This window comes from Lagopus muta, chromosome 11 (genome assembly GCF_023343835.1).
Source record: "Lagopus muta isolate bLagMut1 chromosome 11, bLagMut1 primary, whole genome shotgun sequence".
Lineage (NCBI taxonomy): Eukaryota > Metazoa > Chordata > Aves > Galliformes > Phasianidae > Lagopus > Lagopus muta.
In genome coordinates this window covers 13,134,453-13,151,089 of record NC_064443.1, presented here as the reverse complement: position 1 = coordinate 13,151,089, position 16,637 = coordinate 13,134,453, and the positions used below count along the sequence as shown (strand labels likewise).

At 43.4% G+C, this 16,637-nt stretch overlaps 1 protein-coding gene across 7 annotated transcripts in view; it reads left to right on the top strand.

Annotated features, from left to right (window-relative positions):
• CADPS (calcium dependent secretion activator) overlaps positions 1-16,637 on the top strand; it is a 174,115-nt gene that overhangs the window by 120,646 nt on the left and 36,832 nt on the right. For all 7 annotated transcript variants that reach the window (XM_048957060.1, XM_048957057.1, XM_048957056.1 and 4 more), the window contains 3 exons: positions 6,922-7,028; positions 11,685-11,841; positions 12,721-12,862. In XM_048957060.1, coding sequence (XP_048813017.1) covers positions 6,922-7,028; positions 11,685-11,841; positions 12,721-12,862 — 406 coding nt within the window. The remainder of the gene's footprint in view (positions 1-6,921; positions 7,029-11,684; positions 11,842-12,720; positions 12,863-16,637) is intronic.

Here is a 16,637-nt window from a genome sequence, read left to right as displayed (position 1 = left end):
GGATCTAGAGCATGACACTAATACCAATTTTGATAAACGAGTATTTGGGAAATGAAGATTAATTCTTCTCTGCAACTACAAGAGGTACAGGTCCAGAAGTTGCAGATACAACCATTGCAAGCACAGCTGTTTCCAGTGGCTGCAGTGGGCTGTTGTGTGCTAGGCATAATTCTTGCACTGGGCATCTCTCTTGCTGGCTAAGGCTTGTCACACGTGTCAGGTTTAAGAATTGAAAAGGGCATGTCTAGGCCCAGTTTGTTTAAAAATACAACTGCTTCTCAAAGCTCAGAGTGAGTAAAGGGACAAGGTAGGATGTGGCTGCCCTGCTCTGTGCCCACAATTCTCCCAGTGTCTTAAATGAAAAATTTTTGGGCAGTGTCAGCAGGATTCAACTTGAAATCAGTTCCTTGGATGAAGTGGAGTCAAAAGTGAGTAGGTTTTGACCTGATTTTTTATTTGTTTTGCCAAAAGCAAGGATGAAAAATAAGATAATGAAAGCAACTTAGACACACAGATGTTATCTTTCATTCTCCTTTCACGTGAAAAAAATTGTAATCTTCCCCACCTAGAAGTATGGATTTAAAACAGAATGCTAAACAGAACTATAAACCATTAATTAAAGATTAGTGGGTTGTTTTAATTACTAATCAGACAAAGCTAACAACTTTATAATAAGTGTTTGGTCTGCATATTCATGTCTGTTGGGAATCCATTTTTCTTTTGGAAAAAAATGACTTCTCCCTCCCGTAAGCACAGGAACTGAGGAGTGCACTGCACTGCATTGGAGTTCATAGGCAGTGAGGGATCCCATTTCCATGAATGCCACTTCACCCTTCTGGAGCTGAGTGCAGGCAGCCTTAGAGCTGGTGCCAGCCATAGTGATAGTTGTCAGCCTGACCATTTGTTGTGTTTAGTGTAAGACTTGGGTTTTTAGGTTTTTTACTACTTTTCTTATAGTGTCTTGGTTTTGGCCTCTGTAAAAGAAAGTCCTGTGGTACCCTTGGGGATGAAAAGCATCACTCGTGTTTCCTATTTCTGAATCTCAGCCTGGGGAGTTCCATGTATCTGCAATATTTAGCAAGTGTGCTGGAACTGTAGGGGTTGACCTGCCTGTTTGTTAAGCTAACCTGGGATAAGAGGAGGTGCCATGGGATTTATCAGCTCATCCATCACTCAGCAGTCACCCCCAGCAACTGTGATAATGCACGAAGCTCAACAAGAAAACCACATGAAATTTCCCAAATAAATAAATATGGATGCAAAAGGTAGGAAAATGTTAGTCTTTGAGGCAGGAATGGAGACTGAAGTTATTAATAGATTGTACATTTTACTACTGATGTAGCCCAGACATAACTGCAACCTGCATTTGCCTGCTTACTGAACTGCTGCTTTGTTTGGGAGGTGGCATTCAGTTGGGTTTAACAGAGAGCTGTTAGGCAAATTGCTAGCTTTTCTCTCTTGCCCTTTATAAAACATGTTTGGAGCAGCATCAGAGTTGTTACTAGAGCTTCAGGGGTCGCAGTGATCTGCTCTGCGGCATTCTTTCTACAAGGTTCTTACCAACCGCAGAGCAACTTGCTGCCTGAAGCATGAGATAGAATTCAGATGTGCAAGAACTCATCACCAAGCTGAATAATTACCAGAAAGTCAGGAGGTTCTCATTTCAGTATGTTGAATTTTGAGAGCTGAGTCTCCTTCTAAGTTGAAAAAACCTTTTTGATGAATTTTTCTTAATTGCGCATCTTGGTTTAAGAGAAAAAAGTTATCATCACTGAAGTCCTTTTCAGGCACTCATGAATCATTTCATGAGGATAATAAAGGCTGTTTCGCCTTCTCCTTGGGCTGTGTCCATTATTCTTTATCGTTATCTTGAGAACAGCAACTCTATCATTGCCATGATTGGCTCACAAATAGATGCACACAATACTTACACAGCAAAGCCTTTGGCAGGGCTCATATTTTTAATTATTACAGGGAAATCACAGAGTTGGTAGCTGTGCTTGTGAGAAATATGGAAAGCCAACGCTAGTGCTTGCTTGTTGAGGTTTAATTCTCAGCGTTGTGGTTGCGTTAGCCCTTCCATCTCACAAAGACCACAGTGCTGAGTGAGAAATGCATAGTTGGAATATATTGTGGTCTGCATACAATGAATTTTATGGAACACGCATTCCCAAAGTAGCACTGATTTTATAATACAACCGTTATGCTCATTGCAAGCTAAAGCACAGCATACAACCCCAAAACTCTTACTTGCCAAGTAACTCAGGTTTCTGCAAGTGTTGTATTTGCAAGTATCAGGCAGAGGTGTAAAATGCAGTCTCATGCACAAATTTGTCCAGGAGAGTGCTTTAGAGAAGCCCTTTGCCAGGCTGCTAGAGAGGAGTAAGCTTCTCCTGCCTTTAATCTTAGTGACCGATGCATTCAAATCTCACCAGCAGCTCTTGCTGCTTCCTCCTCATCCTTCTCTGCTCCTGACTTTTCCCTGGGGCAGAAAACACTTGCACAAGTCAGGCCAATTTGACACTGCGGGGGCTGGATGTCATTGAGGGCTGAAATGTGTTCACCACTGGGGCCCATGGTAGCACCTCTCTCTTTCAGCATGAGTGTTTTGGTGGTTGGTGGCACAGAGGTGGGCTCACTTTTAGGGGCAATTTCGGGTCGTGGTACACAGAGATGCGATGGGGCATGGAGTTCCTGGAGGCCAGCGGCAAAATCTCCTTTCCAAGCATTACCTGTTTTGCCCAGCAGCCATCAGTGAGTAATCAAATTGATTCCTTACTTATGTTTCAAATTAGGCTGGAAGTCACTAGCCCAGTGCCCAAAGAACAGTTATTTTTGTCACCTGAGGCTGAGAGGTATTATTTCTGGGGACAAAACCAGCCTGGGTAAACGCTGATCATAGATCAGGGTGACTCCATTGATAAGCAAATAGATTTGCTTATTTGCTATCAGAAAACAACCAAAAAAACCCACCAAAAACAAAAAACAAAAAAACCACCCCAAAACCAGAAGCTTGAATCTATGAGTCTGAATTAAATCACTGCATATCTAAAAAGACTAAAAGTGTGTGTGTGCATGTGTGCACTGTATGTGTGTTCGTGTACGTGTGTACCTCTGTGTATGGAGAGAAGGAACAAACCTAACTTGTACTCTTTAAGTAATGGCTTACTCAGATATTCTTTATTATGCTCTGATAAGTGTTGTAATTCTGTGAGATTTAAAAGCAATCAGAAATCTACTTTGCACAAGCCAACCCGTTTTTTTTTTTCCCCGCTGGAAAATGCAATCAAAATGGCAAGGACTTTTGGCAATAGAATGTCCAGATAAATATGCCAGATTCTTTGCAAATGGAATTATTAAAAATAGTCACTGTGCTGCTAAAAACTGTTATTAAATGTAATAGAAACTATTGTGTTAATATATTCACAGTACATAATTTATTCTCTGAGTGCATGTAAAAGGAAAGGCTATTTTCTTTGAATTTTTCCTATGCTGATATTGTAAACTATATGACAGATGGGTCAAGTCCTGATTGCAGTATTCTAACATTTGGAATAGCAAGTAACATATTTGATAGAGCTGGCAAGTTTTTATATATGATTCAACCCAGAATATAAAAGCCACTAGAATTCCAAGTTGAAAATAATTAAATGAGCTGGAAACGATCAGGAACCACACATTTTTAAGTGACAGATTTTTTTACATGTTTAAATTGCACAAGAATATTTTATAGCTCCCTTTAACCAACAGTGACGTTTAATTCTAAAATGTGTAATTGATATTTACAAAGCAATTAATTCCTGCGGCTCGTTATTCTATTGCTAAATGTACCTAAGCACGGGGGCACTGGCTTCAAGCGGTCGTTTTCGGTCACCTTCTGTGAATTGCAGTTTTAGCTCTGTTTCCAAACGGAGGTTTCCCACTGGCCACATGAAGTGCAGTCCCACACTTGCGCTGGGGGCTTGGCTTTCTGATTGCGCAGTGCCGTAGGATGTTAGAATCTGCTGACTCCTCGAACTTTTGTTGTCAAACGGTGTCATTCCCGTGTAACTCCTCAAGCACCAAGAAGCAAAACCCAGCGGCTTTTTCCATGTGTATTTGATCATTTCTGCTTTTGTTCCTTTCGAAGTTTCCATCCTTTTGTCACTGTTATGACGTCATTGTCTCTTTACTTTTGGCGTCCCTCCGTCACGCACCAGCAGCCCGTCCATCCAAGCCTAAGCCACCGGCTGGGCCGCCGGCATCTCCTCAAACGCAGACTAACATGATAAATCATATGCTCAAAGGCATGGCCAAACAGACGCCAAGTACTGTAATAGTCTTCCTTCCATTTATTCAGTGGTTTTCTAGCCTGGCAGTTGCTTGTTTAGCCTTAGCAAGCTAGTTGTCATGTGCAGCTTTATAAACCACCTAGCGCGATGTGGTAGGTTTGTAGAGATTTAGAGGTAGCATTTATTTCAAAATGTCCACATTTTTTTTGTCTAGCAATGTCTGACATATGCAACATTTTCAAATATCAACGTCAGCACAAAATAACATTGTTGTTGCATAACATTTTGCATGAAAACTATAAATATGTATGAGCTTTACATGATGTTGGATGAAATGTTTGATAAGTATATCGTATATGTTTCATGTAACTGTCAGTGCTCCAGCTATCTTAGCGGAATATTCTGATGTATAGTAACTTAACCAGGGAAATATTTAAAATAAGAAGAAAAAAAATTAAGATTGACATCTGCTGGCTGCCAAAGTTGTATAAGCATCAATATTTTCTTTAAAGACAGCATCTCTGAGCAGTTGTTCTTATTAACACTTTTGTCTTTTAGTTGTATTTGAGAGCAGATCAGTGTTGCAAATGAGAGTGGGTCTGATGCTGCTCTGATCGATGGAAAAGCTTCCCCTTGGCTTCAAAGGTGCAGAAGCAACCAGAGGGACATTTCTTTGGGATCTCTTTGCTTAAAAGGAAGTTTTCTTGTAACCAGTGAGGTGTTGGGTTGCATAGGAAGAGGGACAATAAGTTAAGCACTAGTTGTCCAATTTTAGTGTTTGCCCAATGGAATATTTTAAGGACAACCTGGGAGCGTTATTGATTCCAGTGCTACAAGAGATGAAAGGGAAACCAGAGAGGAAATCCTAAGGCCCCTGTGCATGATATCCAGCAGCAAAAGTGTAGCATTAATTTGCCTTGATGCATCCTTCAGCTGAGCTGAGCACCTGCAATGCCAGATCTCTGCTGGCCTGGCTGCTGGGCTCCTCTGACAGCAGCACCACGTGCCTCTCTCACAGCCCCTTCTGAGAAATGTTCCTCTCCTCTTCATGGGAGATTTTTTCCCTTAAGAATAAATCCAGTGAAGACTGGGAGCAGGTGAGATGTTAAAATGGAGATTTGAGTCCTCAAAGCTTGCCAGGCCTTCAGCAAGTTGGGGTTTGTGTTCTGGGGCTCTTCAGAGCAAAGTGGGACATCTGTGTGCAACCACGAGTTGCTGTTCTGTCAGCAAAGAAAACCTAAGCACTTAGGTATGTGCAAACAGCTGATGCATGCAGGAATATGGAGCAAGGTACTCAACTGTCTTTCACTTAGGCATAACCCAAGTGCTGGCTTAGTGTTGAACATCCCAAGGTGAATGCCTTGCTGGTGGAGGAGCTGTAATTCATGCACCTCTAGCATTTGGCTTTGTTGCTCTCATTCAGGCTATTGTATGCTGCTCGTGGCAGTGCACTGATTTTATGGCCCTTTGGGATTTTTTTGGTACTTCACCTGCTTATGAAGTCTCCAGGTTTAATATCACAGAGACCAAAATGTTCATAGGTGGATAGGTATGGGCTGGCTGATGCAGCTCCTGAAGCATAATCCTGCTCTTTGCCTAGTCTACTAAGCAGAGCTGGGTTTGCAGCCCATCATTAGCAGGAGAAACACCTCTGCGGGGACCCACTGCAGCACAGGCACGTCCCCAGGGAGCAGTGGTCCTGCCCTTCTTCTCCTTGGAGCTGGGAGTGGTGGTGAACCACCGTATCAAGTCACAGAAGCCCCGTTGGTTGCACTCAGCCAGCTCTGTGGAAGCTGTTGTTCAATATTTATTTTCACTGTTTTATTTTTCCTGTTATTCCTGTTGAAATACTCTAAGTTGAAAAACTGAAATGTTCCAGATTGGTAGCACCTCAGATTTGTAATACATTAATACCAGTTACCTGGAAGAATATGATTTGAGTGTTTTTAAAAATCTTTTTAGAAAATGCTGCAAAAGAACTCGATAGATCTAAAGCACAAGCTCCAGGATTTAAACTCCTTGGTTTGTTTGCAGGGTTTTTGCTGTAAATTTGCATCTTCTCCCATATAAATCTTATGTATGAACGCCTGGTGGGCGTTACCACTTTCCACTCCCCACAGCATGCGTAACTTCTCGACCTTTGTGGAGTTAAATCCTGGAGCAAGCCAGACCTGCAGCTTTTGCTTTCAGTAGCAGGTGACATTTAAATTGCTCGAGTTTAACGATTTGTTAAAAGTACGGAGAGATTTGTTTCAGTTGATCATAAAAGTATGTTAAGTCATACAGACACGATCTGCAATGCATCATCTACTCTGTAGGATACATATTGTTCATATATTAGTGGCCAGATGCTGTCTTTAGGGAATGTAATGTTCTTATTTGAGCTAATAAAGTGCCACTGCCTCACCATAAAGCAAAACAACTCTGACTATATTGTGAAATTTGGAGCTGGAGCACTGTATTTTCATAGTATAATAACGAATGTGGCTTTCTGGTTTGCACAGTACTAATTATACAAGCATTTAACATATGCATGAAAAGATCTTTAAAGCTGTAGAGTATTATGGGATTTTTTAAACCTCTAAAATTACTTGCTTTACATCGAGCTTTTCACTCTGCCTGCCTTTTAACTCGACTTCTTGTACTACAGAAAATGTAGGCCGGTTAGTCACACCAGCTAAAAAGTTAGAAGACACAATACGTCTGGCAGAATTGGTAATTGAAGTCCTCCAACAAAACGAAGAGCACCACGCAGAGGTGAGCAGCGGTGCCCTGTGTCCTGCAGCTCTCGAGCAGGGTCCGGTCGGTTGCTGGTGGCTTTGCGTGCTTATGGGATGTCTCCTGAACAGGTGCTGGGTTATCTTTTTTAGAGGGCAGCCATGGGGATGAAGTGTGATGGAGGCACATGGGACAGGTCAGGAAGACTGCTTTTCCATAGGGCAGGGAGGGCCAAAGGGGGAATTGATTACATTCTGCTGTCTGCTACATCAGTCCGCAGCACCAGCAAGAGCCACGTATGTTCACCACCAGCTCCATACTAGAGCAAGCCCATCCTCTTAACTCTTCAGAGTGCTTTAATGGAAAGATTCATGTTTTAAAAACGCTGAAACCATGTCAGGGGCAAATAGATGTTAGAGAACACTGAAGCTCGACCCTGGAAGCACTGAGCCCCGTGGCAGCTGGCAGTGCTGCCAGGACAGTGCCACCTCGCAGGGACTGCCCCAGGCAGCGGCGTTGCCCACCCATGTAAGTATCTGCAGGATCGAGCCCCGTGTTGGCTGTAAATCTGGTGCTCTTGGCTAAGTATTGGAAAGTTGATCATTCTGAATATCAGAGCGAACAGTTACTGTGTATGACTGTAGGAATTGTTACACTCATTCACTCTTTTCTCTTTTCCTTCCCATTTTTGTATATACTCACTATATTTTGCGTTAAGAGCGTTTGATAAATAATTTCACAGTCACCTAAAAATCATTCCGGTGTATATTAAATTTGCAGTATAACTTAACTTATTGATAATACACAACAATCCACGACACCCAACTAATGCCTGCTTGCATATTTAAATTTCCTCCCTGTTTTTCTACTGTTCATTCAATCTTGGATGATCCTGTCAGGGGAAAGAGGTATGTGACTAAACCGAATGACACGAGTCACTCCTGTCATATTTCGTGCATGCCCTCTCAGTGCCATGTTTCCTACTGGGATTTTACCTGGTTTGCCCTCGCTTCCGTAACTTTGACCAAAGAATGTAACAGCAACTCCCAGTCGGCTGCTTGTGGAGCTGGTAGCCTTACACAGAGGGTCAGTGTGGCGTAGCAGTCCAGTCCATGCATGTAGCAATGGGTATATTTTACGAGCGCTGCAGTTACATCCCAACACAACCCTACCCGCCTGGAATCTCTCCTCAGCCTGTTGTTACCTCTGTTGTTTTGCATTCACCTGATCTATAGTACACTGTGGTGGAGGTGGATTGAGTTCTACACAAGTGACTAGAATGGTAGTGTTCTTCCTCTGGTTTTGTCTGTATGTGCCTTGTACTGGATATACAGTATTTATATGTAGAGAGAGAATATACGTGGTGAAGAGCGAAATGAACCTCGCTTTTGCAAAAGCAGGGGTTGCCTGAGAGCTCTGCACTTACACACGAGCTGCAGGAGCTTGCCCGAGGATGATGAGTGCTTTATTCCACTCATCACCAGCTTAGGCTGTGTGTGCAACCAGCCTGGAAACAGCTGATTTTAAAGCACCAGTTGTTGGGAAAATAGTGGACTTTTGCAGCAGGCAGCTAGAGGGCCCGTGGTGTTCAGCCAGCTATGCTGCTCTGATCGTCACATGGAGGAAGATTCAGAGCTGTTCTTCAATGTCTTCTGTGTCACAAGGCTTTGATTAGAGACAGAAGGTTAATGCCAACATGGGTAGGAGGCATCCTGGCCCCTTGTTCTGAATGGTGACCTGGAGGAGTGACATTTATCTCTGTCCAGAAGCCCAGCACTCTGTCGGTACGTTATTGAATCCCTGTCCCAAGGGTTTTTGTGGCATTTCAGTAGTGTTCAGGCAGTGGGCCAGCTCTCTGCACACTTGGAATTGCACCCAAAGGAACAGAGAGACGAGAGCCTGGCTGATTTATCACACCATCTTTATTATGCGTTACAGCCCCATTATCCTGCTCCTCTCAGTGAGAAGTGCTGAGATATTGCATGTTTTTTCAAATTATTCCAGATGAGAGTTTTTTTTCCATCTTGTCCTTCTGCCTGGAGGTGAGAAGGTTCAACCTGCAATGTGAGACTCCTTGGTCTGCTTTGGATGTTCAGCAGAATTAAATGGCATCACTTGCTGAAGGAATGCCTTCTTCTCTGAAAATCATGAAATTTTTCCATTAAAATACACCCCTTTTTTTCCAAACATGGACATCCAGGCAGACATGCTAGTGAGAACCCAGAAAGCAAAACTCAGAGCATGGAATATGTCCAAAAGCCATTAGACCGAAAGTGTTGTGTCTTATCAGTGGGGTTAGTCCTCCCCATCAGAAAGAAGCACAGACAAAAGTGCAAAAGAGACAGTGGTGCCTTGGTCCTAGGTGAGAGCAGGAAGTCTCTGCCATTGCAGTATCTCTCTCACCAGATATCTTCCAGCTCCATTTTTGTCTCCCTGGATGACTGATGGCACATGCCAGAGGCCGTGGTCTTCATGTATTTCTGAACTCATGTTCTCTCTCTATGTATACATATGTGTATATGTATATATGTATTTTAACCCTTTGAGGTCATACATATATACATGTGTATCCATGTGTAAAACATACAATAATAGGTGTGTTTGGCTAGAAAGAACACTTCTTTTTTTTTGCCTTTACATTCAAGTAAAGCAGGTAAGTAGATGGTAAATACAGAAAATGTTACCATCTTGAGGGAGCTCTTCAAAGTGTGGTGGTTTTTCTCCCACTGCAGGAGGGTCTGTCCTCTGAGAATAGGGAGGAGGAGGTTGGGGAACCTGACATGAGTTAGAGACACGTGGAGATAAAATTTGACTCAACAGAAGGGAAATGGTGACTGATTTGGGCATTATTTCCCCCCTACACCCCCAAACAATGTGCTTTTCTTCCTCATTCTTTTAAAATAGCTTTTTTTTTTTCTTGTTCTTTGTGGAAGCAGGTTTTATTGCAGGACTCTGCAGCAATTATGTCGGAGTTGTTGCAGAAGATGCTCTCTCACTTCCCCTCTCTTCCACCCCCAGGACCTTACTTGCCACTGGCCTTTGGCTGCTCTTCATCATAGTAGACATTGGGCTGCCCAAACATCCCAGGGATGGAGTTGCTTCACAGCACAGTTCATCTCTTCCATGCCCACACCATAGGGCTGGTCCAGTACTAAGATTAGCTTGGGGTTCATTTGGTTTTTTTTTTTGGCTATTTTACATCTGAGATGTGCTCTGGGTGTATAATGCCCCATGTCACATCCAACCTATGCATGTCTTATCACCAGTTTATATCAGCTCATGGAATAATAGCAGAGTGATATCTGTCTGCTTTGTATTTTGAGGGACCAAAGGAATGGAAATAGTCCCAAAGACCTCCTGACAGCATCACTGCCTGGTGAGAAGTCAGTCCAAAATAGGAACTGTTATAGGGGTCTATGGCATTGACCTGGTTTGGGGGTATGAGTCCCTCTCTGTGGCCAAGAGAACCCACAGCTGGACTTGTTCTCTGTGTCTCTCTAGAACAGCATTAACCAAAAGCATTCTGCTTCAGTTAATCAAAACAGAATCCTAAGAAAACTAAAGTCTATCGTGCTTATTCACATTTGCCAAAAGCTTCCATCCAGGAGGCAAAAAACCCCTCCCTGAACTCAGTTCCTCTGAACTGAATGCTTTATGCCTAGTCTTTTCTGTTCTATCTCTAGTCTTCCTCCTATGCTAGAGGTTTCTTTCTCTTGCAAAGTGCTGAAAGCCATTTCTCAGATTCTTTAAGTCACTGAGTAATTTTCTGCTGCTTAGAAATTATAGCACATGGTCCTAACGACAGCCCTTCTCATACTGCATGTTCCCAGCCAGAAGTGATTACTAAACACGCATGCATGCGTCTGGAACATTCACATCTGAGCCATGTATGATGTGAATGTCACGTCAGAGGGCCCGTCCAGTGAGTCTGAAGGACCCATGTGCATGAGAATGAGTTACTTCACTGATCTTTTTTGGTTTTCAAGATTAGATATATATATTTTTTTTCCTGCCTCTTTGAAAATACAGGCTTGTAGACTTATTTATTTATTTTTTAAAATCTTGGCATGTTGGTAATGGAGCTTTGTTTCCTGATAAGTAGCATTAATGAAGGTGGTAGTGTATTTAGATGACGTGTGTAGCTGGCCATGTAAAATGAACAGTGCTGTAGTAACTTCCACAGGTGATGCTTGAATCGCTTCCAAATAAGAGTGAGTGGGACTTAGGGCAGATTTTAATGTCTTAGGCAGCTTTTAAAGAGAAATAGAAGTAGTGAAGCCAAATAAAATTTAAACTGCTGAATAACAGCATAAAACCCACCCACAGTGAAGAAACTCCCCAATTTCTATCATTTAGAATACAAATCAGTAGTTTTCTGATGATTAGCATAACTAAAGATGAATTCAGCAATTTATTGTAAATTGAACAGACAGAACCTTCTCTGCCATGTTACACCTGCCTGCCTTTATGGTGGAGCCCTGAATAGATCTTCTGCAAGAGACCTTTGTATGAAAGCAGCAGTGCCTAATTCCCATGATTAGCACTGTGTGTGCAGGCTAGCACTGGAAAGCACTGTTCTCTTTACAATAAAGGTAGTTTCCACGGGGCACACATTTTTTGGAGATCCGTGGCCTAGCGTCCGTGACTGTGCTTTGCTGGAACTAACACTCTGCTCTGTTATCTTTTTCTACCAAGGCCTTTGCTTGGTGGTCAGACTTAATGGTTGAGCACGCGGAGACCTTCCTGTCGCTGTTTGCGGTGGATATGGATGCTGCGTTAGAGGTGCAACCCCCCGACACGTGGGACAGCTTTCCACTCTTTCAGCTTCTAAACGATTTCCTCCGTAGTGACTGTATGTATTGTATTTTGGTCGTTTCTTTTCAGTGGGCGGCTCAGGTTACTGCTAATACTTCTCTGTGCTGCACAGAGAGCTGAGCTGGGTAGAGATGCACAGTGCAGACTCTTAGCATCGGCTTGGTTTGGTTCCACTCCCACTAGAAAAAAGCAATTCTCTGATGCACACACAGACACCCCTAAGTCAAATGCCTCAGATGAAGGTGAGAAGTTGAACTTTTATTTTGCTTCATCTTCTCAAGTCTTTTGTAGTGGCTGCCTGACAGGCAGGGAATTATGTACACCGTCATTAAATGTGTGTGTTGTTTTATATGTGTGTACTGCATTTATTTAGCTTGGAGCAAACCAGTCCCTACTTTAAAATACCTCACCGAAGGGAGGAAAAGATTTAAATTAAATGAGAGTAAGAGGAATTCAGAAGCTTAGTGCTCTGTGAAATAAGGCGCTTCTCCAAGGCATGGAGAAGGCTCACGCCTTCAAACCCCACCACTCACGAAGCAGGGATTCATCTTCTGAGAGTGTCATGGTAGTGAGTAACTGAATTAAGAAACAGTCCTCCTACCTGCAAAAGCCATAATGTTTGCCATGCAGTATTTCTTACACGCATTTTATTCGCAGGAAGTAACAATGTATTTGTAACCTGTAAGTCTGACATTAATGGGAAAGAAGATTTGTTGTCTGTTAATCTGTTTCAATTAAGAAGCCATTCCTGCTGTCTTTGTCATGAGCTTTGGTGCACGATGCCAGCTCCTGTTCTGTTCTCACTTTCTTTCCGTTCACTGACAAACTCATTGTGTAATAAAGTGCCACGCTGTGGTTTGTTACAGAGCTTTTAGTAACAGTAGTTTCTTACTATACTTTTATTTATCTATTCTAGATAATTTGTGCAATGGAAAGTTCCACAAACACCTCCAAGACCTGTTTGCTCCACTTGTTGTTAGATATGTCGATCTGATGGAGTCCTCAATTGCACAGTCAATTCACAGGGGCTTTGAGCGGGAGTCATGGGAGCCAGTAAAGTAAGGAAACCTCCTTTGATACAATCGGAATTTGGGTGCAAATGGATGGAGATTCGTACAGAGATGAATTAGCAAACATTAGATTGGACATGCAGAAAGTGCTTGATGTTTTCTAGTTGAATGCTAAGAATAGAAGGCCTGAACTCTTCAAGGTTTTGAAGTTAATGAAGGAAATGATATTTGCTTTTTGAAATGCATTGCTGCCTCAGTTCAAACTGTGTGCTTTTGGATGTGGAAGCATGAAAATGTGAAAACTTTCTTAGCTGGCATGGCTTTTTGGATCCCATCCTAAGAGGCCTTTTCCAGCGCTGCTCTTGAACTCAAATAACTCCTTTTCAGAACAAAAAACCTTGCTTTGCCATGTTCAGTACAGCCCCAGAACTTGAGTGAGTCATTGCTGTATTGATGTTTCCCAATACTCCTTTTTTCTACCCACCCCATGGAGGGACAGCACATCACCCCCACGGCTGGTGGTTGTCGGCTGCATCCCCAGCAGCTCAGCTTGTCCCAGCCCCAGGCAGCTCCAGGGGTGCAGGAGGGACCAGCCTGGAGGGGATGTGATGTGATGAGCCACCTAGCAGAACCAGCTCCATTGGATGTGGAGGAGTAGGGGGTGGCCAGCAAGAAATGAGTGGCCTGAGAGAAATCCAAATGGAACTCAGGAGCCGGTGAATATAAAAACGTGGCATTTGCTTGAGATTGCTGCTGTTATTTCACAGGTTTTGAAGCACTGCTGAACCCTGCTGTGCTTGCTCTAGAAACTCATATCGGGTCCTGTGAAGGAAAAGAATAGACTTTTCCTTCTGTTAACAGTCTTAAAAGGGAAAGATTGACCCTATGCAAATACCACAAGGCTGACAGTGCTCCAGACTGGGGACTCAGGCCAGCTGACTTCTGCAGATGTATTTTCCCTGCTTCTTTGTGATTCTCTAGGCAAAGTTAAGTGGCAGTGTGCTCTCAGAGGTTGCTGTGTAAAAGAACGTGTGGTCTTTCAGGGCTTTTCACACCAAATATGTTCGGTTTACAAGGAAAAGAGATTTTGTTCAGCAGCCAGCCTCCCATATGCAACCTGGAATCTGATTACCCAGGTTTTTTCTCTTCTTTCGTGAGCATCCTCAGCATCCATAAGGATTCTGCCTGCCAAATCACAGGCCTTTTCTTGACACCTGATCATCTCCTCTGTTTTGAGTGGGGTTAAGTGGCTGGCGTTCAGGAGTCTCTCTCACTTTCCATTTGCTGTCTTTGGTCTGCAGGCTAACAAGATTAAAAATCCTAAAAAATCTTGTTTCAAATAAGCAGATGTGACCCAGAAAACATAGAAGAAATAGATCTTTCGAGTAGGAGAATGCCATTTTTACAGCCATTCCTTCAAGCAGAATTGCACTTCGAAGTTAGCATTAACTTCGGTTTCAGAGTTCTGCTTTAGCAATGAATCTGTTTGTATTTCCTGTCTGTTATGAAACAGAGGCAGTTAATTCAGTGTAACTGTTCACCTCGTTTGGGCAGTCACAAGCAATTCATTCTGCTTTTTCTCTTTTTTTCAGAAGATGGTATTATTTTGGCATTCAATGACTTGTGGCATAACTGTGGATGTACATGACTACTTGGCTGTGATACTTGCCTGTCAAAATGCTTTGTCCCTGGGTATGCCAATATCTATCATTTTCAAGTTATCTTTGACACTTTTTCAAAGGTCTTTTCTCCGTTATGTTGTAGTGGCTTTGCCCTTTGGGGAGCTTCAGCTGCGGAATGCTTTGAGCATCACAGTTCCAAGCAAAAGCCCGGGGTGGATTATCTACGTGTCGTACAGCCTTCAGTATTAAAATGCTTTGTTCCAGCAGGGAAGTGGGTGCTTTTCACAAGAAGCTCATGTCCTTCTGGTGAAAGGATGAACTCTGTTTTTTTTTTCACTAGTTGGTATTTGTTCTTGGTCTCGCGCACAGAGGTGTGAGTTGCAAATGCTGCCTTTGTGCAACCAGACCCAGCAAGGGGAGGAAACAGCAAGCAACAGAGGGTGACACATGCTGTGTGAAGGCAAAGGGGGGTGCTGTTCCTGAGACCTTATGACACCTTTGAGGCACTGTTCAGAACTAATTGTTGAGGATCTTCATCGTTTGCCTCCTGGGCAGACCAACTGTTCTTCTTTGGCAGATCTACAGTGAACTTGCAGGAAAAACTGAGGTCAGAGATATAGTTGGTTTCATTTGCCTTCCTGTATCTATTTCCTTTTTACCTTATGTGTCCACTGAAGCACAGTTGAGTTTTCAGGTCAGTGATGCTCCAGTATTTCAGACCAGCCAATTCCTATCCAAGTGGTGGCCTTCTGCTGCAGACTGTTCAGCAGAGCCTTTCTGGCACTGGGCCCACTGTCAGAACGTGGCTCCATGGCTTTCCTCTGCTTTGAAGAAAGGCCTTCAGGTTGGCCAGGAAGGGCAGGTCATTATAAATGTCTGCTGCACAGAGCCTCCTGCAGCCCCACATCAATTCTCTGCAGTGAAGTGCAAGAAGGAAGTCTCATTATCTCCTTTGAGCCAGGAAACTATTCCACAGAACAGAGACTTTGAAAGGGTATCTCTACATCATGCTTGCAATCACGGCTGAAATATGTAGCCCACCATAACCTGACCAGATGGCAGTTTGCAAGCATGTATTTCTTCTATTTTCATTGCTGAATACTCTGCACCTTATGCTACAAAGAGTTAGGTATAGAAATCACAAACAGTGAGGGAGATACTGTGAAGTACTGAAAACACGGGGGAAAAAGCACCGATGTGACGTGCTCATGAGGGCTCTGTAAGCTGCCTCTGCAGAGCTGCTGAATTTGCAGGGGGTCCTTGCCCTATAGCTAGAGCAGCTGGTGTGCTCGTATGAATCCATGCAGAGAAGCGTGGAACACTTGTCCCTCGCACAGTCATCCAAATATGGAGGATACAGAGCAGGTCTGTTCTCTGGTGAGCTGAGAGGTCTTGGAAAAGTAGGGTTGTGCAATGGGTTTTTCGTGCTAGCTTCCCAGAGAATGCCGATTGATCTGCAGCCAGCAGACACGTATGTGTGTGTGTGTGTCTCTGTGTGTGTGTCTGTCTTGGAAGATCTTTCTGAGTAAATGCTAAAGCCGGTGCGGGGACAGCCGGTTTGAGCTGCTCGATGAGGAGGTTACTCACTGACCTGAGGCTGTCCCTGCTGCACTCTCATCCCGCCTTTAACATCTACTGATTGCTCACTAACCCTTTGCAAACTTTATAAGTTTATCCTTCACATAAAATGCAAGAAATGGAACCGTCTGATTATATTAATCATTGGAAGAGGATGTACTACAAAGCTGTAGTGCTAGTGAAAAATGTTTCCCCTTCAAAGAAAGCACTGCTGTAGTGAAAATGAGTATTTTCGTTACTATTCTGGGTGTCAGTCAGAGAGAGGAAGAGCACAGGTTTGACTGCCTACTTCACTATAAGCTCTTTGCTTCACATCAAGGCTTTTATGAAAAGATTTGCTCTCGAGCATTTGCTCATCCTAGGCAGGAAGGTAGTGAGCATTTCTGGTGATGGAACAGACAGGCGTCTGCCTCCTCAATCCGTAAACCGTCACGTAGGACCTGAGCATTACATCAGGGCCAGGGCTCTCATTTAGCTCTGCTCTGAAACCAGGAGACCCTTTGGTAAAAGCACAGCGATTTCCTGCCCTCCTTCCAGTCCTGGGGCAGCCCTGCAGGAGTGGCCTCTGTGCATTGCTACGTGTTTCCTGCCATCAGCACCACAGCACGGTGAGCGTGGGGATG